This window comes from Gorilla gorilla, chromosome 7 (genome assembly GCF_029281585.2).
Source record: "Gorilla gorilla gorilla isolate KB3781 chromosome 7, NHGRI_mGorGor1-v2.1_pri, whole genome shotgun sequence".
Taxonomy (NCBI): Eukaryota; Metazoa; Chordata; class Mammalia; order Primates; family Hominidae; genus Gorilla; species Gorilla gorilla.
In genome coordinates, this window is record NC_073231.2 from 49,723,762 (window position 1) to 49,746,062 (window position 22,301).

Sequence of the window (22,301 nt, forward strand, 5' to 3'; positions counted from 1 at the left end):
GTGTCACATGACACCTGGACCAGCCGCTGGCCAATCCCCTCCCTCCCAGGTTGCGAGGCATCACGTGGACGCTACTCGCTATCCCCAGCCTGTTGGCTTCTTCCGCGCTGGAGTATCCAGATAGGCGACACGCCGGCGGGCGGCTGAGGCGGGAATGGCTGCTGTACTGCAGCGTGTCGAGCGGCTGTCCAATCGAGTCGTGCGTGTGTTGGGCTGTAACCCGGGTCCCATGACCCTCCAAGGCACCAACACCTACCTAGTGGGGACCGGCCCCAGGTAAACGTCCCTCTCCAACCTCCCCAACCAACGTTCACAGCCGGCCCCGGAGCCCGGGCTTTGACTGATCGCGGCTGCGCGGGCAGTGGAGAGCGCCGCGTCCTGTCCCTAGCTGGGCAGCCCCGCGCCTAGCAGCCCCGTCGGGACTGCACGCAGACACTCGGATCTCGAAGCTAGCTAAAATACGACCACCCCAGGTGATAGCTCTCTAATTTAGGGAGAAATGGAAAAAAAAAAAAAAAAAACTTCTGTTTTGAAACCCGATTTACTGTGCTTGATGTTTGAATGCCAGGGTGTGCGTGTTTAAACTGTTGAGAAAATTCGGATGTCAAGAGTCCAAGAAAGCGTTTACTTTGCTCACTTGACTTTCACTGGTGTTTTGCCCAGAGTGTAACTTCCCTTCTCAAAAGCGATTAATTATGTTGAGACGATTTCCTCAACTCAGCAGCAGAGGGCAGGATTCTCCTGGCTTCCAAATTGGTTCTCTGCAGCCTGTGGGATCATAAAACGAGCTGACATAAGTAATTTGGGAAAGTTTTTTGTTACAATTGTGTGTGACCTTGTTTGAGTTTAATTTGCAGACACAGTAACACACCTGTATTTCTAAGAAGATACTTTTGCTCTTGTTTAGCTGTATTCTGTTTTAGTGGAATTATGCAGGAATGGGAGATTTGGTTTACTGCATAGTAAGTCTTAGGCATTTAGCAACTTTTGTAGTCTTTACTGGATGAACCCAGATAATGTAGTTTCTCTTGAGCATAGAATTTAATCGTGCAGTCAAGACATAAATTATTTTTAAAATATAATTGATTACTAAAAACGATTTAGTAAGTACAGTTAATTGAGTTTTCCTTGGAAGTGTCTACTGTTTGGCGTTTTTCCAGTAAATAAGAATTTTAGAAGCAGCAGACCTGCAAAGTGGGCAGGTAAAAGATTAAGTTCAGAGTAAATAAGGCAGGGTCAGGTAGTTACCAAAGGTTTAGGCTGCCACCAGAATCTAGGAGGATAGAGAATTAAGCAGGAAAAATGCGAGATCTCTCGGGTACAGTCTGTCTTGGCTGGAAGTCCCTCAACCAAGTAAATCCATAGGCGGTCTCTCTACAGTGTGTCATCTTAAACTAGTCAATACCTCAGACAAAAGATGCATATTATCAGAATTACCCTGGAAAGTCTCTTAGAAGAACACCATGTTGGAGATCAGTGTATTGTCTCAGTAAGTTCAGCACAACCTGCCTTTTTTCCAGCGTTGAAACAGATGGCTGATTCTGTTTGAAAACCAGGTGAAGAAATTGGCTTGTGTTTAGGGGCTATATTGTATGAAAAATACATACTGTATCTTTAAACACTAGAATCACACTCAACATAGCAAAGTGCTAGTGCTAAGAGAGACTTAAAGACTAACTGAGGGAAAAGCAGATTTATAGTCTCTCGTCTTAAATTACTTAACACTGTTGCTCACATAAATTAATGGAGTGGAATGGCCAGTGGAATTACTTGCACTATGTAAATTATTTCTCCATATAGTTGAACTAGAGAGTCCGTATAGTTGAGCTAGAAATAAGTGTAGATAATGCTACTGTATAAAGTAAAAGGTATAAAGTAAAAGGTGGCTAGAAGTTAATATTAATTGGCCCCTTGTCAGATGTTCTGAGATTGGTATCCACCTGTTCCGCTTCACAAAACAGTTCTAAGATCACAAGCGGCTTTTGTATCACTAACCCCAATGGTATTTTTCTGTTATCATCTTCCTTGAACTTCAGTGCTTTGACACCATTGACGACTCCCTCCTTAATTTGCCAAGACCACAGTCTTCAGGTTTCCTATTACCTCTCGAGCTGCTCTTTCTCTTTCACCTTGATAGAGTCACCTTCTTTATCAAATCTTTAATTATTTTAGTTACTCAGTATATAATCCTCATCTCTCATGTTCTTCTACTGTATTCTCTACCTAGGTGATCTCATCTACTTATTTGGCTTTGCCTTTATTATCTGTTTATTATTAACTACCAAATATATAGCTCAAGTTCAAATTCCAAACTTGATCTTCAGACTCAAGTAGCCAACTTTTAAATCTATTTGCATGACTCACTGCTGCCTGGAACTCAGTGTTTTCCATACTGAACTCATAACCTTTCCAGAAAACTGCCAGGTCCTCCTCCAGTTGTTCATATCTTGATAAACAAAGCCATCAAAGGAAATGCCTAAATACCCTTCCTGACATTTATTTGCTTCCTACTGCATATCCAAGCCATTATGAAGATCTGTTCATGTCCCCTGCTGTCACTCAGTCCAAGCCAGCACAACTCTTGCTTAGCCTACTGTAATAGCCTCCTAATTGGCTTCTGTATGACTACCTCTGTCTCTCTTCAATCCAATCTTCCCTTTGTAGCCTGAGTGGTATTTTAGGAATTAAAACTGGAAGGCCTTGTGTATTCTGGCCTCCAGCAGTCTTATCAGGCTTCTCTCAAACCTCTCCCACTCCAGCCATGCTGGCCTTCTAGTGTCCCAGATGAGGTTTGTGATTCCCTGTCTCAGGGCCTTCACGCATGCTTTCCTCTTTCTTCCACTCATTCCTCCCTTCTTTACCCAGCTAATCTCATTCATCCTTTAGAGCACAGTTTAAATACCATTTCCTCATGGAAGTCTTCCCTGACCCATCAGACTGTATTAGGGACACTCCATACTTTTCATGGTCCTTATCTCAATGATAAATGATTTTTTTGTGCAAGAAGCTTAGTGTCTTTCCACACCTTCATACCCCACTATAACATCAGTTCAGTGAAAGCATATTCATGGCTATATGCCCAGCACCTAGCACACAGCCTTGTACACAGTTCAGGTAGAACAGTAAACAGTTGCTGAATGAATGAGCATTCTGTACATTTTCTCTTAATTTTCACTATTATGACTCCAGAACTGCTGGATAACTACAGTTTTAGCTGGTCTTCCTTCCTCATCTGATCAGCCCATGGAAGCCAAATGAATTTCACTAAAACACTGCTAGACCTAACTGTGATGCTTAGTACATAGGTACTCAATAAGCATTTGAATCAATAAATGACAGCCAAATTGTCCGGTGTTTTTACTTTCCTCCTCTGCTCAAGAACCTTTAAAAACTGCAATTTTAACCTTTCCTATCAAAATTGTACATACTTTGTGGGCAGACAGTGTGGCTGATAATAGAAAAAGGTAGTCAAGTGGAATAGAATTAAAACTCTGGACTCTGGTTACCTCGATTAGAATCCTGGTGCCATTTACTAGCCATATGACTTTGGACAAGACAGTTCTAAGCTTCAGATTCCTGATACAACCCAATGAAGGTTGTATAGTACCTACCTCATTGGATTTGATAAGGACTCAGTGAAATTTAAATGAAAAAACATATATGAAAAGCACTTAACAAGTTCTAGCACGTGGAAAACATACCATGTTAGCCATTATTTTTATCACTTCTGCTTTCCTCATAACATCTAGATAACACTGCTCATAGTAGGTGTTCAGAAAATATCTAATGATTTTGTAAGAGTGACAGCAAATAGAGACCAGTTAATAGCTATCTTAATATTGACATGAAATACCTATAACAAGGAATTTGATTCTACTAATTTTCCATCAATTAAAAATTTTTTTCTCCATTCATGTAGCAAAGTTATTGTGTGCCTACTATGTGCCAGGCACTTTGCTCTAGTGAATAAATCGTTCATAGACCTATACAGATTCATCTATACTCTTCCCTTGAGCCCTTCATTAGCATAATTTGCATTTGCAAAATGACCTCCTGAGATAGGAATATTATTATCTGTGGCCAAGAAGAACAAAGTCAACTAGCCCATGTAGAGATGATACTATCCAATCATCTATTATAACTATTTACTATTTACAGACATCATTGATAGAGTAACGGTTTGCTAAGGGAGAAACTGATAACATTTTTTTCAATTTCAAAACTGATAACAGTTTTTTCAAATGTATAGCTGAAGTTTTATTTTTGTCACATAATGATTCTAAGCACTTAACCTAAGCAATCCCCTTCTGCTAGAGAGGCAGTGTTTTGAATGGAGAAGTCACTGGACCTTGTATCTGAACATCTAGTGCTTCCTAGCACTGCCTCTTGCTGGTTATATGACCTGGAGCAAATCACTTAGCCTTTCTGAAGATAAGTTTTCTATAAAATAAATAATTAATAAAGTAATAATACCTCCCTAGAGTTGATATGAGGATCAAAAGAAATAGTAAATATGAAAGCTCCAAATGGTTTAAATTGCTATGTCAATGTCATATGTTATCAGTGTGACTTTTTTTTTCCCTCAAAGCTTGGTGCAAACTCATGTTTTAGGTTTTATAGTATCTAGACACCCCTCCTTTGTTCTGAATAGATTGTATTAATTCCAGAACTTTTTTCTGTTTTCTTTCTTTTGAGAGCCCTTCTTTTATCAATTCCAATTTTGTTAAACCAAGACAGGACCATTAAGAGACCTAAAACTGGAGCCCCAGAAACATGTTCTCCAGTACCACAGTCGTATGGTCACTCACACTTTCACCTGCAAACAACCAGCACAGGCATTCTAAAAGATCTGTTTTCTTTGCTACTAGATTTTATCAAATTCATGTATCAACCCTGTTAATTTTGTCATGACTTTTGATCAGTGTGATGTGATCTGGTCATTAAATTATAGAAATTTATATTCATTTTTAGATTAGGAGATATTTCAAAACAGAGTTTCTTGGGAGGACGGGAAGGCAAGGATTAAGAAATAATTTTAAAAGTGGTGGGGCCTTGATGGATTGAAAAAATCTGAGCCTTACCTGAAGCATGGAAGTATTCTTTTTGTGAGGACCAGAAGACCCACAAAAATAGTCCCAGTGACTCTACGTTAGGGGCAGTGAGAATTTGTGGTAAATAACCGCAAATGCATGGAGGCAGCCAAAATCTAGGATGGGTGGGCTAGAGAGTATTATTGGAGGTATCATAGTATTATAGTCTTGTGTATTTTTAATTTAGCATAACTAAATATGCACAATGCTAAGTGCAGTACAATGTATTATGGATATAGAAATAAATCCATAAATTCCTTGAACCAAACAGACAAGCTTTCTGCCCTGAAGGGACTCAAATTTGTAGGGTGGTGTTGGGTGTGGAAATAGGCAATAAACAAATAAATATGTAAATACATAATATATTACATGGTAATAATTGCTATGGAAAAAAAGCAAGGTAAGATGGCTAGGAATAGCATCAGAACTCACTCTGACCTGAGTCAAACTCATCTCAAATTTGCTCCCTCCAGGGTTTACCTTCTTGATTAATGGCACACCAATCCTCCCACCTAGAAACCTCAGAGTCGCCAACTGTTTCCCTCCTTCCACATCTTGTTGTTCAACAAATATCCTGTTGGTTGGTTGATTGTACCTTCTAAATGTTCTTAAAGCCATCTCTTCCTTACATTTCCACTACCAACAGAACCCTATAATAAATGCCCTCTTGGTCCAGTGTAACCATCTGGTCTCCTGTCTCCAGATAGGACAGTTCAACACTGTGTTTCTGAAGGACATCTACTGTGCTACAGAACATAGGGTGCAGATAGAAGCCAATGGGCTATGAGGCCATTGCCCTCCTCCCTTATGAGAGGCCAGTTTGTTTTTGTTGGCTCTGGGTCTCAGGGAGTAGGGTTAGGGAAACAAACCAACCAATAAAAAATAACCATCCAGTTACTCACTGTTTAATTTTAATGCTTTGCAAAATGCTTTCTATGGTATGTTACTTTTATTGTTTATTTCCAGTCATATGCAGTTCCCCTTCTCACCAACAGTTGAATGTAAGCAGGGTTGTTGTGTCCTGCTTACTGCAAGAAACAAGTTTGTAGCACATATTAGGTAATCCATAAACAGTTATTGATCAATTAATGAATAACTGAGACTTTTCATCAAGGCTAATCTGTCAGCCAGCCTGAATTATTGAGGTGTTACTGTGAAACAGTGTGAGTGAAGAAGTTTGTGAATTGGATCTTGAGCTGGGCATGGTGGCTCAACGCCTGTAATCCCAGCACTTTGGGAGGCTGAGGTGGGAGGACTGCTTGACCCCAGGAGTTAAGAGACCAGCCTGGGCAATATGACGAAACACCATCTCTACAAAAAATACAAAAATGAGCCGGGCATGGTGGCACGTACCTGTACTCCCAGCTACTCAGGAAGTGGATGTGGGAGAATCGCTTGTGCCCAGGAGGTCAAGGCTGCAATGAGCTGAGATCGCAACACTGCACTCCAGCCTGGGTGACAGAGCAAGACCCTGTCTCAAAAAAAAAAGAATTGGATCTTGAGGAACATGTCACCCCCATGTCTTTAGTTCAGCAAAACTTCACAGAGAAAGGCCACCTCATAAAATCGTGAGGAAGGACAAACAAAATATAAGGAAGATTCAGAACCACAAGCAAAAAATACAGCTAATGGGGTTGTCTAAGTAAAGAAAGAAAATAGCTCAGACGTTTTTCCCGTGCTTCACTAAAGCCTTCATTTTCATGTGTCAGGGTGCTAATGTAAAACTTCAGTGATAAGTTCTATATCTAGTGCCAAAGACTAGTTTCTTTAGGGGTGCCATTGAATCAAAATCTTTCATATCTATAAAACTTTTGAAATATACTGAGATATGAGATCTCAAAGGCAGATAGATAAGAGCACATATTCTGGCATCAGAATACCTGGGTTTGAAAGCTGTTTCTGCCATTTATCTGTAGAGTAACCTGGGCAAGTTACTTCTAAATATAATGATAAAATATCTACCTTAAACAGTTGTTACGAGGAATGTAATTGGTAAAATATGTAAAGTCCTTGGAATGGTGCCATGTTTATTTTAATTGCTATGTAAATGTTCAAGGTGACTGCTATTATTCCTCGTTCAGACTTATATTTAGCTCTAATTTTTCTCAGAAAACTTTCTTAGGGTGAGATTACTGTAGTTAAGCTGAAGTGATGTAGCTGGTTTTTGAGCATGTTAAAAGTAAAATAATTTTTGCAGTTTCTTTAATGTAAATTATCTGTGTGCAAAATAATGCTAATGTCAACGCAGTGTTCCAATTGTGTGATTATCTTCCATTTAATTTTCAGGAGAATCCTCATTGACACTGGAGAACCAGCAATTCCAGAATACATCAGCTGTTTAAAGCAGGCTCTAACTGAATTTAACACAGCAATCCAGGAAATTGTAGTGACTCACTGGCACCGAGATCATTCTGGAGGCATAGGAGATATTTGTAAAAGCATCAATAATGGTAAACAGAAAACATTCATTAAGCTCATTGAGGAAAGCTGTGTTTGGAGAATAATTTATTTCAGTTACAGAGCTAAGTAGTCTATAAACCATTTACTAAATACCTCAGTTTTAAATGGTACTTTTAGAAATTGATTAGACTGTTGAATACTGTGCCTAGTTTTAACAAAGGAGGAACGGAAATCCTGATTTCTGTTTCAAATCCTCAATTTTACTTTAGTGTGTGAGTTACTATTCAGACTTAATCATAACTAACAACTGTTGAGCATTTACTCTGTGCCAGGCACTGCACTAAACAATTTATGTGGATACTGTGAGGTAGGTGCTCTTATTGTTCACATTCTAACAGATTATCTCAGTCCTTCTGTAACTTTAAGGCAGTTACTAAGATATGCTGAAATTCAGGCAAGATATCATTGTATTGATAATTCATTGTCCCTGAAACCTATACAGTACTGACATTTTCTATCTCTTTATTTCCTCATCCCACCATCATATACCTAGATTCATTCATTCATTCATTAAACAAATATTCTAGTTACTGTTATATGTCAGACAGTGTTCTTGTCACAAGGGGTATAGCAGTGAACAAAACAGACTCTGTTCTCATGGAGCTTTCATTCCAGTAGGGAAGGTACTGGTAAATAAATAATAGATCAGGCTGGGTGCAGTGGCTCATGCCTGTAATCCCAGCACTTTGAGAGGTCAAGGTGGGTGGAGACCAGCTTGGGCAACATAGCAAGACCCTGTCTCTACAAAAAAAGTACAAAAATTTCCTGGGTATGGTGGCGTGCACCTGCAGTCCCAGCTACTCGGGAGGCTAAGGTGGGCAGATGGCTTGAGCCAGCGAAGCTGAGGCTGCAGTAAGCCAATATTGTGCCACTGCACTCCAGCCTGGGCACCAGAGTGAAAAAAAAAAAAGGGAAAAAATAGATCAGATAATCATGGGTGCTATGCAGGAAAATAAAGGTACAAGAAGAGAAAGGGAAGAGAGCGTAAAGTGGAGAAGGGCAAGGGCTGTTATACCCAGAGTGGACAGAGAGAAGGAGCAAGCTCCTGGCAGGAAGGCCTGCAGGCAAACAGCATTGCAGGAGCACAGATGCTGGAATGAGAGTGTGGTTGGCACATTCAGGGCACAGTAAGGAGGTCAAGAACATTCATGCTTATTTACATTGAGCTAGTATTTTTAAACATTTGTAAAGATCTGCTTTTTTAGGCCTTGTGACTACAATTGGGGCATCTCAGCTACCACACCCAATATCACCAGGCTGCCAGTTATAAAAAACTGGCAACCAAGCTTCCTTACCCGCTTAGCTCCTTTCTTCCAATCCAAGGGGACTGTGTACCATAGGAACTTATAATCTGTCAGTCTGACTTTTCCCTCTCTTGTCTTACCTCTTTTAATTTTGTCTTACCTCTTCTTTTAATCTACCTATTAAATCTTGTGAATTAAAAAACTATTTTATAGCAGGGACGGTGGTGTGTGCTTATAATCCCAACCACTCAGGAGACTGAGGCAGGACGATAGTTTGAGCCCAGCAGTTCAAGACCAGCCTGAGCTACAAAGTGAAACCCTGCTTGCGGGAAAAAAAAAGAAAAAAAAAAAAACTACTCTGTGATTTCTTAATTAGCTTTGTCACCTCAGCCAACTCTTCAGATTTTTCAGTTTGAAAAATTAAAATGTTTATGGCCCACTTTTTTCCTTCATAAATCAATTTTATTGAGCTTTAATTAACATACATAAAATGTGCCCATTTTAAGTGAACAGTTTAGTGAGTTTTAACAAACATCAATACCTATGTGACCATTCCAGTCAGGATACGGAACACTTCCTCCATTCCAAAAAGAGGTCCCCTCATGCTGCTTTGCAGTGATTTCCCCCATCCCCAGCCTCCAACAACCACTCAAATAGGATATGTGTTTTCATTTATATTTGCACATAATTTTGAAGACAGATACAAAGTTATAGTATGACATTTATTTTGTAATTTTGATATAATTGTGATTTTTTAATTGTCTACTAAAGGTCTCATAAGCAGAAATGTAATGCCTCCATTTCTTTACTGAAAGATAAAATTATACAGCTTATAAACAAAACAAACAAAAAAACCTCAATATCTCAATCTTGTTACATAATGTCAATTCCCAGAAAAGCATATCATTGTTTTCCTTCGGCCTCTTAGATACAAAATAATAGAGTTTGGGGTTGGAAGGGGAGGTGGTATTTGTTGTTGTTTCTTTTTATTTCAGTGTTTCTGTCTCCTTTATCCTCAAACTAGCAAATTTCTATGCCTTGTCCATTTTTCTTTGAAATATCTCTTTCTCCCTTCGTATTTCCAGTGCTACCGTCTTAACCCTAATATTCATTACCTTCTAGCTAGGAAATTGCAGTCATTCCCCTCCTGGGCTCTCTGATCTCCTTTTGGTCTCCCTACCCACAGCCGCCATATTGATCATCAGTTAACACTATTTCATTATCTTACTAAAGAGTGTGCAGTGATTACACATGGTAAAGTTTAAATTCTCCAAAAGGCAATTTGAGACCCTTTCTGATCTGAGCTCATCTTACCTATCCAACTTTATCTCCACTCTTCCTAGCCAGTATTTTGCAGTAGAAAGTTGGTAGCATTATGTTGTCACACATGTGTCATGCTCATTCTCATTTTAATGCTTTATTTTTTTGAGACAGAGTCTCGCACTGTCGCTCGGCCTGGAATGCAATGGCGTGATCTTGGCTCACTGCAACCTCCGCCTCCTGGGCTCATTCGATTCTCCTGCCTCAGCCTCCCTAGTATCTGGGATGTTAGGTGCACACCACCACACCTGGCTAATTTTTTTTGTATGTTTAGTAGAGATGGGGTTTCACTATGTTGGCCAGACTGGTCTCGAACTCCTGACCTCGTGATCCTCCCACCTTGGCCTCCCAAAGTGCTGGGATTACAGGTGTGAGCCACCGCACCTGGACTTAATGCCTTTTCTAATGCTGTTCCCCTTACCTACAAGTCCTTCTCTGTACCTTTACCCATCCTGCTCATTCTGTAAGTCACACCTCAAGTTCTATCACATTTATAAATCCTTTCCTAACTCTCTCTGAACTCCTGCTGCCTTTATTAGCCGAATTGTCCATTTAATGAATATTAAATGGTACCAAGTCCATTAAATTGTCCATTTAATGAATATTATATGGTACCAAGTATAGTTCTTTGTTTCATGTTTGTAAGTTTTAGTTTCCCAATCAGGACAGCTTTTAAGAACTTTGATATCACAGTGGTTGTATTCAGTATACCTAGTATACTGGTTAGTTAATTGGCACTCAATTGTTAATTGGTTAATTAATTTATTTTCTTTGTGTCAGTGAAGGGTGGTATAGATTTAGCTTATTTTAAAGGTTTAATATCTTACCACTGGTTTGGGGCTTCATTTCAGTACTCATAGCAAGGACCTCATGCTTTCATTATTAATTAATGTTTTTCCTTTTGTTATTAATTACTGTCATGACACCTTTGCTACATGTTAGGCACCTGGATAGAGAAGAGTTTCCAGGTTCTGTATTACTGCCTCTTCAACACTTGTCGGGATGCCGAAGCTAGCTACTTTTAAGTTTTTTGTATAAACTAGGAGTGACTCGAAAAATAGAGGCTTTCATGTAGACCTAGAGGGGCATGAAAGAATGAAGAGCTGTTTGGTTGAAAGATATGAAATATTTACATCCCAGAGATAACCTGCTGTAATTCATCCCATTTTCTGTTGTCTCTTAATGTTAATATTTTATGCAGTCATTCATAAGTGTTAGCTCTATGAAAGTTGATCTCTTAAAAGGCTTAATTATAAAGTGTGAATTAATATATTTTATATGTTTTATGACTAGACACTATCTATTGCATTAAAAAACTCCCACGGAATCCTCAAAGAGAAGAAATTATAGGAAATGGAGAGCAACAATATGTTTATCTGAAAGATGGAGATGTGATTAAGACTGAGGGAGCCACTCTAAGGTAAGTAAATGTCCCTTAGCCAGGGAAGGTGAAGAGTCTGTGTATGTGTGTTATAGAAAAGGATGGAAGGATCCCAGGATTTTGGGAGGCTGAGATGGGAAGATCGTTTGAGCCCAGGAGTTCAAGACCAGCCTGGGCAATACCAAAAAAAAATTTAATTAGCTGAGCATGGTGGCACATGCCTATAATCCTGCTATTCAGGAGGCTGAGATGAGATGATCGCTTGAACCTGGGAAGCAGAGGCTGCAGTGAGTCAAGATTGTACCACTGCATTCCAGCCTGTGCAACCGAGTGAAACCCTGTCTCAAAAAAAAAAAAAAAAATAGAAGATCTGTGCATATGTGCTGGTATGTGTAAAGAGTACATCAGGAAGGATACAAAAGAAATCCAATAACATTGCTTACTCTGGGAGGAGAAAATGATTTGCTTGAGAAATGAGAAAAGAAAGACTTCACTCTTTATTAAATTGTTTATTTGAATCATATGATTACCATTGTTTTAAAAAATAAAATTTACACTTTAAAAAATAAGCGTTGTCTCCCAAGGAGGCTTAGGGATCTACCTATCAATTCAATTCAGGGCTTTCCCATATTCTCACTTCCCAAAGATGACCCATACCTAAATTAAATAAGTTTTAGGCCTGACCGATCATACCTCATGACCTATCTGAGGGTTTCAAAATGGTATTTCAAACTCAGTTATTTTAAAACTGAACTCCTCTCTCCCCCACAAGCTGCACCTGTTTTCTGATCTCAGAACACCCACTTTTCTCAGTATGTAAGACTTTACTCATTCTTCTAAGACAGAGGCTTCAGGATTACCTTGCACTGCTCTTCACCTTTACCATCCCCCTTCCCTTGCCCACCACACTAATCAGGTTAGTTTTTACATCAAAAATATTTGTCAGCTGACACAAGTAAATGGAAACACATCCCAAGTTCATCTTTGGGTAGGATCAGTATTGTGAAAATGACCATACTGCCAAAAGCAATCTACAGATTCAACACAATCCCCATCAAAATACCACCATCATTCTTCACAGAATTAGAAAAAACAATTCTAAAATTCATATGGAACCAAAAAGAGCCCGCATAGCCAAAGCAAGACTAAGCAAAAAGAACAAATCTGGAGGCATCACACTACCTGATTTTAAACTATACTGTAAGGCCATAGTCACCAAAACAGCATGGTACCAATATAAAATAGTCACATACACCAATGGAACAGAACAGAGAACCCAGAAATAAACCTAAATACTTACAGCTAACTGATCTTTGACAAAGCAAACAAAACCATAAAGTGGGGAAAGGACACCCTTTTCAATAAATCGTGGCGGAATAATTGGCTAGCCACATATAGAGAATGAAACTGGATCCTCATCTCTCACCTTATACAAAAATCAACTCAAGATGGATTAAGGACTTAAACCTAAGACCTGAAACTATAAAAATTACAGAAGATAACATTGGCAAAACCCGTCTAGACTTTGGCTTAGGCAAGATTTCATGACCAAGAACCTGAAAGCAAATGTATTAAAAACAAAGATAAACAGTTGGGACTTAATTAAACTAAAGAGCTTTTGCATGGCAAAAGGAACAAACAGCAGAGTAAACAGAAAATCCACAGAGTGGGAGAAAATCTTCATAATCTACACATCTGACAAAGGACTAATATCCAGAATCTACAATGAACACAAATCTGTAAGAAAAAAACAAGCCCATCAAAAAGTAGGCTAAGGACACAGTTCTCAAAAGAAGATATGCAAATGGCCAACAAACATGAAAAAATAACATCACTAATGATCAGGGAAATACAAATCAAAACCGCAATGCAATACCACCTTACTCCTGCAAGAATGGCCATAATCAAAAAATCAAAAAACAGTAAATGTTGGTGTGGATGTGGTGAACAGGGGACACTTTCTACACTGCTGGTGGGAATGTAAATTAGTTCAACCACTATGGAAAACAGTGTGGAGATTCCTTAAAGAACTAAAAGTAGAACTACCATTTGATCCAGCAATCCCGCTACTGGGTATCTACCCAGAGGAAAAGAAGTGATTATACAAAAAAGATATTTGCATACACATGTTCATAGCAGCACAGTTTGCAATTGCAAAATCATGGAACCAACTCAAATGCCCATCCATCAACGAGTGGATAAAGAAACTGTGGTATATATATATGATGGAATACTACTCAGCCATAAAAAGGAATGAATTACGGGGCCAGGCATGGTGGCTCACACCTGTAATCCCAGCACTTTGGGAGGCCAAGGCAGGTGGATCACCTGAGGTCAGGAGTTTGAGACCAGCCTGGCCAACATGATGAAACCCTGTCTCTACTAAAAAAAAATACAAAAATTAGCTGGGCATGGTAGTGCATGCCTGTAATCCCAGCTACTTGGGAGGCTGAGGTAGGAGAATTGCTTGAATCTGGGAGGCAGAGGTTGCAGTGAGCCGAAATTGTGCCACTGCACTCCAGCCTGGGCAACAAGAGTGAAACTCCCTCTCAAAAAAAAAAAAAAAAAATAGGAATTAATTAACGGCATTTGTAGTGACCTGGTTGAGATTGGAGACTATTATTCTAAGTGAAGTAACTCAGGAATGGAAAACCAAACATTGTTCTCACTGATAATGTGGAACCTAAGCTATGAGGACGCAAAGGCATAAGAACAATACAATGGACTTTGGGGACTTGGGGGGAAGGGTGGGAGGGAGATGAGGGATAAAAGACTACAAATAGGGTACAGTGTATATTGCTCGGGCGACGAGTGCACCAAAATCTCGCAAATCACCACTAAAGGACTTATGTAACCAGATACCACCTGTACCCCAATAACTTTTGGAAAAAATATATTTGTCAGCTGAGCACAGTGGCACATACCTGTAGTCCCAGCCACACAAGAGGCTGAGGCAGGAGGATCACTTAAGCCCAGGAGTTCTTATCTGTAGTGTACTATGCCAATTGCATGTCCATGTTAAATTCAGTGTCAATATGGTGACCGCTCAGACCTTAGGAGCTGGGGACCACCAGGTTGCCTAAGGAGAGGTGAACTGGCCCAGATCGGAAACAGAGCAGGTCAGAACTCCCATGCTGATCAGTACTGGGATGGAGCCTGTAAATAGCCACTGCACTCCAGCCTGGGCCACAAAGTAGAAACCCATCTCTAAAAAAAAAATAGGTAAATAAACACAAACACACACACACATATTTGTCAGTGCTATCCCTTCTTCACATCCACTACCAGTACTTCCTCCTTTATCTTACTGTCTCCAGCTCTCCCCTTTAGCCTACCATCCTTCATTGTGCTACTTGAAATCTTTAATGACTCTCGCTGCATACAAGATAATGTTTATTCTCTTTACCATACCACAGTCTGACCCCAGGCCACTTTTCTGGTCCTAGTTCCCACTCCCCTCACAAAAACACTTAGCCATATACAAATACTCCTGGGCATATTATGCCTGTTTGTGTCTTTGTTTATATCACCCCTTTCCACTACTTGTCTCCCTGGTAAATTCTTATCTATTTATTCTTCAAAGCCCAGTTCACATGTTACTTATATCAAGAACGCTTTCTGGGCAAAATTAACTGCTCTTCTCCAGCTTTTGTATAAATTTTATTCTATAATAGCACTAAGTTGTATTGTGGTTTTGTGGAGGGGGGTAGGTGTCTCCTTAAAAAGCAGTCAGCTCCTTAAGTTCACAATATTAGTTAATGCCAGTTGCCATAGCAAAACAACTCAGAAATGTTTAACGGCTCAAATAGGAAATAAATTTATTTCTTGGTCCCATACAGTCCCAAAAAGGTTCCCAGTTAGCCAGTGGCCCTCTGCAAGTAATTATGTATGCTCCTTCCATCTTGTGCCTCTACCCTCCTCAAGGCTTTTTTTTTCAAGATTGCATGCTCAGCTCGATCAATCCAGCAGGTAGAAAAGAGCATGGAAGGGATATTGCATGGGAGGTTTTCATGGACCAAGTCTTCTGTTGCATTGGCTGTCAATTCAGTCATAAGTCACCCCTAACTGTAGGGTATCTGGGAAATTAACTGTATGCCCAGCAAAATAGAGGAAATGGGTTTAGTAACTAGATAGCCATTCTCTGATACAGGCAGATACCAGATTCATCCTCACATCCTCACCTCTAGCACACAGAAGGCACTGAATATTTATCTTACATATAGTTAATATCTTTAAAGAGGCAAATAGACGAACAGATGAGTAAGAGAAAATGAAGTAGTAGATGTCTATGTCCTCTTTTAAACTGGTGCCCCCTTTTTTCTACTGTGCTGTGATTTTCAAAATGTAGTTTCTAGGCAGTTTCCTTATAATGCTTTTGTTGAAAATATAGCCAGGTGCGGTGGCTCACACCTGTAATCCCAGTACTTTGGGAGGCCAAGGCAGGCAGTTTGAGACTAGCCTGGGTAACATGGTGAAACCCCATCTCTACCAAAAATACAAAAAAAATAGCCAGGCATGGTGGTGAGTGCCTATGGTCCCAGCTACTTGGGAGGCTGAGGTGAGAGGATTGTTTGAGCCTGTGAGGGCAGAGGTTGCAGTGAACTGGGATAGTGCCACACTACACTCCAGCCTGGTGACAGAGCAAGACTCTGCAAGAAAGAGCAAGAAAATATAATAGCATGTTATATAATTCGCCCATGACACCAAAGGAAAACAAATGTTATATTACTACTTGCTCAAAAAGTATTCTTGACAATACTGAAATTTCCTCCATAGCACACCAGCCCTAGACCAAGTTAATGAAAGGGGTAGAGATGGTTTATTGAATCTTCTGTCTCGAAGATTTGGGAATCACAGTACTGGTTTATCACAGTTATCATAGAATCATGGGTAATCATTAGAGCTATACCTAATTTACCAGATTAAAGATATGCAGCTGTTGGATGTTAACTGCCATCCAGGTGGAACAGGACATTTTTTTAAAACTTCTTATCAAAGTATAATATATAAACAGGAAAGATCACATACCATAAATGTACAAAGTCATGAATTTTCACAAATTGAACAAGGCCCATAAGCAGCATTCAGATGAAGAAACGGAACAGTATCAGTGTCCCAGAAATCTCCCTTGTGCTTGCTTCCCCTTCAGTTGAGTACTGTCTTGGATTCCTGGAGTGAATTGATGCCAAGGATTTCAAATATATGAATTCTATTTAATTTTTGTTTTACTGTACTCTGATGGGAACCTGTGTAAAGATTTAAGGGGAAAACTGACAAAAAGAATCAAAAACAGACACATTTTAAAAATGACTAGTAGTAAATAATCTTTTCTTAAAATATAAATGCTCATTAAGCTAAAGCCTGGATAAAACATTTAATTTCCTGATGAACGTGGTTTTCAGTTTCCACTTTTATGAAGTCAGAAAAGCCCAATTGTTTTCAATATTAACATGTAATATTTTAAGCAAAACGTTTGTTAAGCTAGCTAGTGAAAAGACATTTGACAGAGTTCAACTCTATATAAATAACAGCACTTAAGAGTTTTGTTCAGCGAAAGTTGCATAAATAGAAGGTTAAAATCTGCCTCAGTCCTCATGTATTCATTGGCCAGTTGATCTTGCCTACTTGCCAACTTTGAAAAAAATAACATAAAATGCAGTAGGGACAGAGATAATATCCACCAAGAACCCTTGCAGTAAAAAGTAGAAAACTAGAAAGGTTTTTCAGTAAGAATTTGATTCTGGATGTAAACTAGCAAGCTAAGTTAAATTTCTTGAAGAAAAGTCAATCTGACAGTTTTTGATCACTGTCTTGAATTCTCTAAGAGAGTCATCCTTACAAAGTCCACTCTATCACAGAAGTAACAGAACTAGATAAATTTTCTACCTGCTAAATAGGAAGGCCACAGCTGCAGTTCCTGTGATCTTTAGCAAAGCACCTCTGATGTCATTTCCTTTTCTCCTCCTGCCTGTGTGAAGTGAATTTTAACAGTTTTATGCAAATTACAGCAGCCACCCAGGTGACTGGAGAATTGAGATTACTGATTCCCCAATTTAAGAAACCCTGCTACTTGTTTTCTGTGTTTATATCCAGAAAAACAAATTGTTTCCTGTGTTTATATCACAGAAAACAGTTACTGAGTTCTGGTATGGTAGGGGGTCAGGGAGGGCTGATAATGAAGGAGGCATTGCAAGCAAAACAGTTTTCAGATGAAGAGTGGTTCTACAAGTGAGTTTTTGTAGATTAAAAAGAGAAAGATTGGGGTTCTGTTTGTTAATGCATTCTATGTATTCATAAGATTGTCCACAAGATATGACACATCGCCACACAAAGACACATATTTATATAGTTGGCTGGAAATACACCCCTTGGAATTATTTTCATATAACATTGAATACTTCTGTTAACAGCTTGCGGCAAGTTTAACCAGACAAAAGAGATGATTTCTAACAGCTCTTTAATACCTTGCCATTGGATCAACTATAATATAGTAATTGTTTGCAATATATGAAATATATACTTGGAAACTATAAAAGCATAATAGTTCTTAATGTCAGACATTGGCCTTTCAAAAAAATTGCTTCCATTAGTATCTCATGTCTTATACCTTATATCTATTATATTATTAGACTTTTTAAAGTCTTTACAGTTTCAATATTTAATATTAAGGATTTGGTTGATTTTTATATTTATGGCAAAGGAGAAACTTCCCTAAGTTATAGTCATTTCAGTTCTCTTAAATACTTTTATTTAAGAGTTGAATTTTATCAAATGTCTTTTCACTGTCTAGGGAGATGAACTTACTAGTTTCCTCCATATCTTTACTATGATTTTCAGGGATCTTATAATATTGGAGCATTCTTGCATTTTTTAATAAACCTTATTTGGTCATGATCTTTCAATGTGCTTTTGGATTCTCTTTGTTAATATTTTGGTTATTATTTTTAGAATAGTAATAAAATTGGGTAGTATTTTTCTTTTTGTACCTTTGTCAGTTTGGGGCTTTATCTGTTTCTTTTTTTTTTCTTTTTCTTTTTTTTTTTTTTTTTTTTTGAGATGGAGTCTCACTCTGTCGCCCAGGCTGGAGTGCAGTGGCGCAATGTTGGCTCACTGCAACTGCAACCTCCGCCTCCTGGGTTCCAGCAATTCTCTTGCCTTAGACTCCTGAGTAGCTGAGATTACAGGCATCCGCCACCATGCCCAGCTAATTTTTGTATTTTTAGTAGAGACAGGGTTTCGCCATGTTGGCCAGGCTGATCTCGAACTCCTGACCTCAGGCCTCGGCCTCCCAAAGTGCTGGGATTACAGGCATGAGCTACCGCACCTGGCCTTTTTCTGTGCTCCAGGAGAGTTTAAGTACATAGTAGTGAAATTATCTGACCTTTAAATGTTTGGTAGAATTATCCTGTGAAAATACTGAACCTTTAGTTTCTAGTGACAGTCACACATCTTTTTACTAGAGCTTCACTGTTGCTTATTAATAATGTGGTCCTGTGAGTTAAGCTTAACACAAATAACTTTATGCTTATTTCTGTATACTACTTTTTATAGATTATTTTTTAATATAAGGTTGGCCTAAACGAGTTTTGTATTCTAAATTAAACTATAATCAGATCATCTTGTAAAAAGACAGGTTTACTTAGGCTGGGCATGGTGGCTCACACTTGTAATCCCAGCTCTTTGGGAGACCAAGGTGGGAGGATCCCTTGATGCCAGGAGTTCAAGGCTGCAGTGAGCCATGATCACTCCAGTGCACTCCAGACTAGGTGTCAGGGTAAGCCCTCATCTCTTAAAAATAATAATAAAATTTTTAAAAACATTTTTCAAAAGGTTTACTTATTACTGTGGCTTCTAGAATCTAAAATCCAAACTTGAAAACATTTACATATTATGGCTAGGCTCATCAAGGTCTCAAGGAAGAGAGACACACATAATTACCTTTAATGGTACAGTTTTGTTGTACAGGAACAAACAGACAAATGACACAAATGATTAGCTAACAGGTGAAAGTGGTTGCGTCTAGGGAGAAAGAAATGAAACAGTGGGGCAGTAACAGTTACAAATCTTAGCGGACTATTTGATTCTTTCCTACATCTTATTTTTCAATTTGAGATATTAACTTTCCACTAAGGAAAAATTAGAATTGGGTTTTCCTCTTCTCCCACTTTTGAGCACCATTCCTGTCCTCTAACCTCTCAATGTCATAATGCTGGTTAGATCAGCATTCGGTGATGTTGTTATGACTGTAGACACTATTTACAGCCGAACCGTGTAGTAAACCATCCTTACTTTTCGTGCTTTCCTGCAGTTAGTCATTGTTTTTGCTTTGTTATTTTGGATAGTTTTCTGTGTATTTATCACTAATTTAACTCTGAGTATATAAATCTTCCCTTAGGGTGTTTAAATGCATCATGGATTCTCTCAATTTAATCTTCTGAAAGAACCTACCCTTTAAGCCTTCCAGCTAATAACTTGCTCCTGTCGGCTTGTTTTCCTCCGGGCCTGATGCTGGTGTCATCTCAGAATTCCCTGCACTCTCACCTGGGGCTTCCCTTTGCTTCTCTCCAGTGTTGGATCTCCTTTCTCCAGTGCCCCATAAGTTTCTTAAAACCCCCTCTGTTTTAGGGGAACCCATCTCCAGTAGCTTCCTGAGAAATGGTGAATTTTTGAGACCTTAGATAGCTGAAAGTATCCTTTTTTTCATCTAACTTTATTTAAGGTATTTATGAGTATAGATTCTAAGTTGAAAGTATTTTTCCTTCTCAGTATTATCCGCAAGGTTTCATTTCCTTCTGGTTTCAGTATTGCAATAGAGAAATCTAAAGCCCTTCTGATTGCTGAACTTCTTTGGTCCCTGGCTTTTGCTTTTTTCCTTCTTTTCCACTGTATCCTGAAATTTCACAGTGTTTCCTTCATCAAAGGAATCACTGCCTCATCAAAGGATCCTACCTCAGCATGCAAAGGTGCCATATTTTGGCAGCAGTATGTTCTGAGTCCCATCATCGGAAAAAACTCAGAGGAGTTGACTATAGTTTTAGTCAAAGCGAGTCTTTGTCAATCCATGATAGGCTTTTTCCGTTTTGAAACATGTCCTTAAGTTCCAAAAATTTTTCTTGAGGCGCTTATTTTCTCTCATCTCTTTTGTGCTGTTTCATTTACTAAAATTCCTATTATTTTGTTAGAACTCCTGTACTACTCTAACTTTATTTTTTTCTCTCTCATTTTTCATCTTTTTGCCTTTTTACTATCTGGGAGATTTTTATTAACTTTATCACCTAATCTTACTATATGTTTTTATTTTTGTTCTCAGATTTGTAATTTTCAGAAACTTTTTGTTCCCAAAATGTTCCTTTTATACTAAGCTATTCTTGTTTCATAGTTGCAATTTCTTCTTTTTTTGCTGAGGATATTATATTCTGTGGGGTTTGGTTGTTTTGGAAATTTTCTTCATAACCCCCTTTGTTTGTTTGTTCGTTTTTATGCACTGTCTTCAACATAACTTTCCTTAGATGCCTAGTAATCCTGATTATCTTCTGATGTTTACTAATTTTTGTGTTCTGATGGAAACTACAGAGCTGTTTGGGAGCTCTGAGAATGTGAGGGGGAGTCTTCCGTAGGCTTTAGGCCTCACTGTATGATAATCTGGATGAGCTCTTCAGTTGGGAACTTTCCAACATTGGTATCGTAGAGTCTTTCTTCCTGAGATGGTAAAATAACTTAGAAAAAGACTCTTCTAATCTTCATGTAGCGTAAAGGCCTGGCTGCCAGAATTATAGAAGCTGAGTGTGGAAAGAAGGCATAGGAATCTACATATATTCTTGTAATCTTACTTTTTTTTAGTATATTGTCACTTCCTCCATCTATGCCTCTGTTTTACCCTCTTCAAAGATTAAACCTCCAGCGTTTCCCTTAGTGAGATTGGGGCACTTCTCAACTCAAAGTGGGAAGAGACTCTGAGGATCTGAATGTTTGTTAAAAAGACTTTCAACAGACTTCTTATTTCAGCCACCTTCCTTCCACTTCACCCTCCACTTCCAGATTTCCTAAATCCTTAGACTTTGAGGAATTCTGCAGTGCAAATCTGATTGGTTCTCAGCTTTCCCTGCTGCTTATTTAGGCTTCCATTTTCTCCTCTCTGATAAGTCACTTATCACTCATCTATATGTCATCACATTTACCCTATTCCCACAAAATATTCCATTATTGGGAAGATTTATTAAGTATATCCCAAACATGGCTGGGTACAGCGGCTCCTGCCTGTAATCCCAGCACTTTGCGAGGCCAAGGCAGGCAGATCACTTGAGGTCAGGAGTTTGAGACCACCCTGGCCAACATGGTGAAACCCCATCTCTACTAAAAATACAAAAATTAGCCAGGTGTGGTGGCGGGCACCTGTAGTCCCAGCTACTCAGGAGGCTGAGGCAGGAGAATTGCTTGAACCTGGGAGGCAGAGGTTGCAGTGAGCCAAGATTGCACCACTGCACTCCAGCCTGGGTGACAGAGCGAGACCCTGTCTCAAAAAAAAAAAAAATTATATATATAGATAGAGATATATATATTCCAAGCACATAAAAACTCAATACTGACTAGAATAGCAGGTAATTATCCTCTTAAACTAAATAAAATATAATTTAAACCATATTCCTTCAGACATGTATTGCTATTTGCTGTGATTTATTTATGTAAAATGTAAAATGGAGAGGCTAATAATGCCCAACCCAAAGTAGTGTAAGGATTAAATGTAATATGTGTAAATCCCTGAAGACACTGCCTGGTACATGGAAAGCAATCTATTACTAAAATTAA

At 38.9% G+C, this 22,301-nt stretch overlaps 1 protein-coding gene and 1 long non-coding RNA gene across 2 annotated transcripts in view; one reads left to right on the forward strand and one right to left on the reverse strand.

Annotated features, from left to right (window-relative positions):
- The first annotated feature begins 4 nt into the window (after nucleotides 1-4).
- Nucleotides 5-22,301, forward strand: part of LACTB2 (lactamase beta 2) — a 31,980-nt gene continuing 9,683 nt past the window's right edge. Inside the window, exons 1-3 of the mRNA XM_004047136.5 lie at nucleotides 5-276; nucleotides 7,377-7,540; nucleotides 11,408-11,534. Coding sequence (XP_004047184.2) covers nucleotides 155-276; nucleotides 7,377-7,540; nucleotides 11,408-11,534 — 413 coding nt within the window. The 5' untranslated portion in view covers nucleotides 5-154. The remainder of the gene's footprint in view (nucleotides 277-7,376; nucleotides 7,541-11,407; nucleotides 11,535-22,301) is intronic.
- Nucleotides 5,995-22,301, reverse strand: part of LOC134759081 (uncharacterized) — a 54,698-nt gene continuing 38,391 nt past the window's right edge. Inside the window, exons 2-4 of the long non-coding RNA XR_010134970.1 lie at nucleotides 17,382-17,463; nucleotides 16,524-16,765; nucleotides 5,995-9,113 (exon numbers count right to left, since the gene is read on the reverse strand). This is a non-coding gene — a long non-coding RNA (uncharacterized lncRNA). The remainder of the gene's footprint in view (nucleotides 9,114-16,523; nucleotides 16,766-17,381; nucleotides 17,464-22,301) is intronic.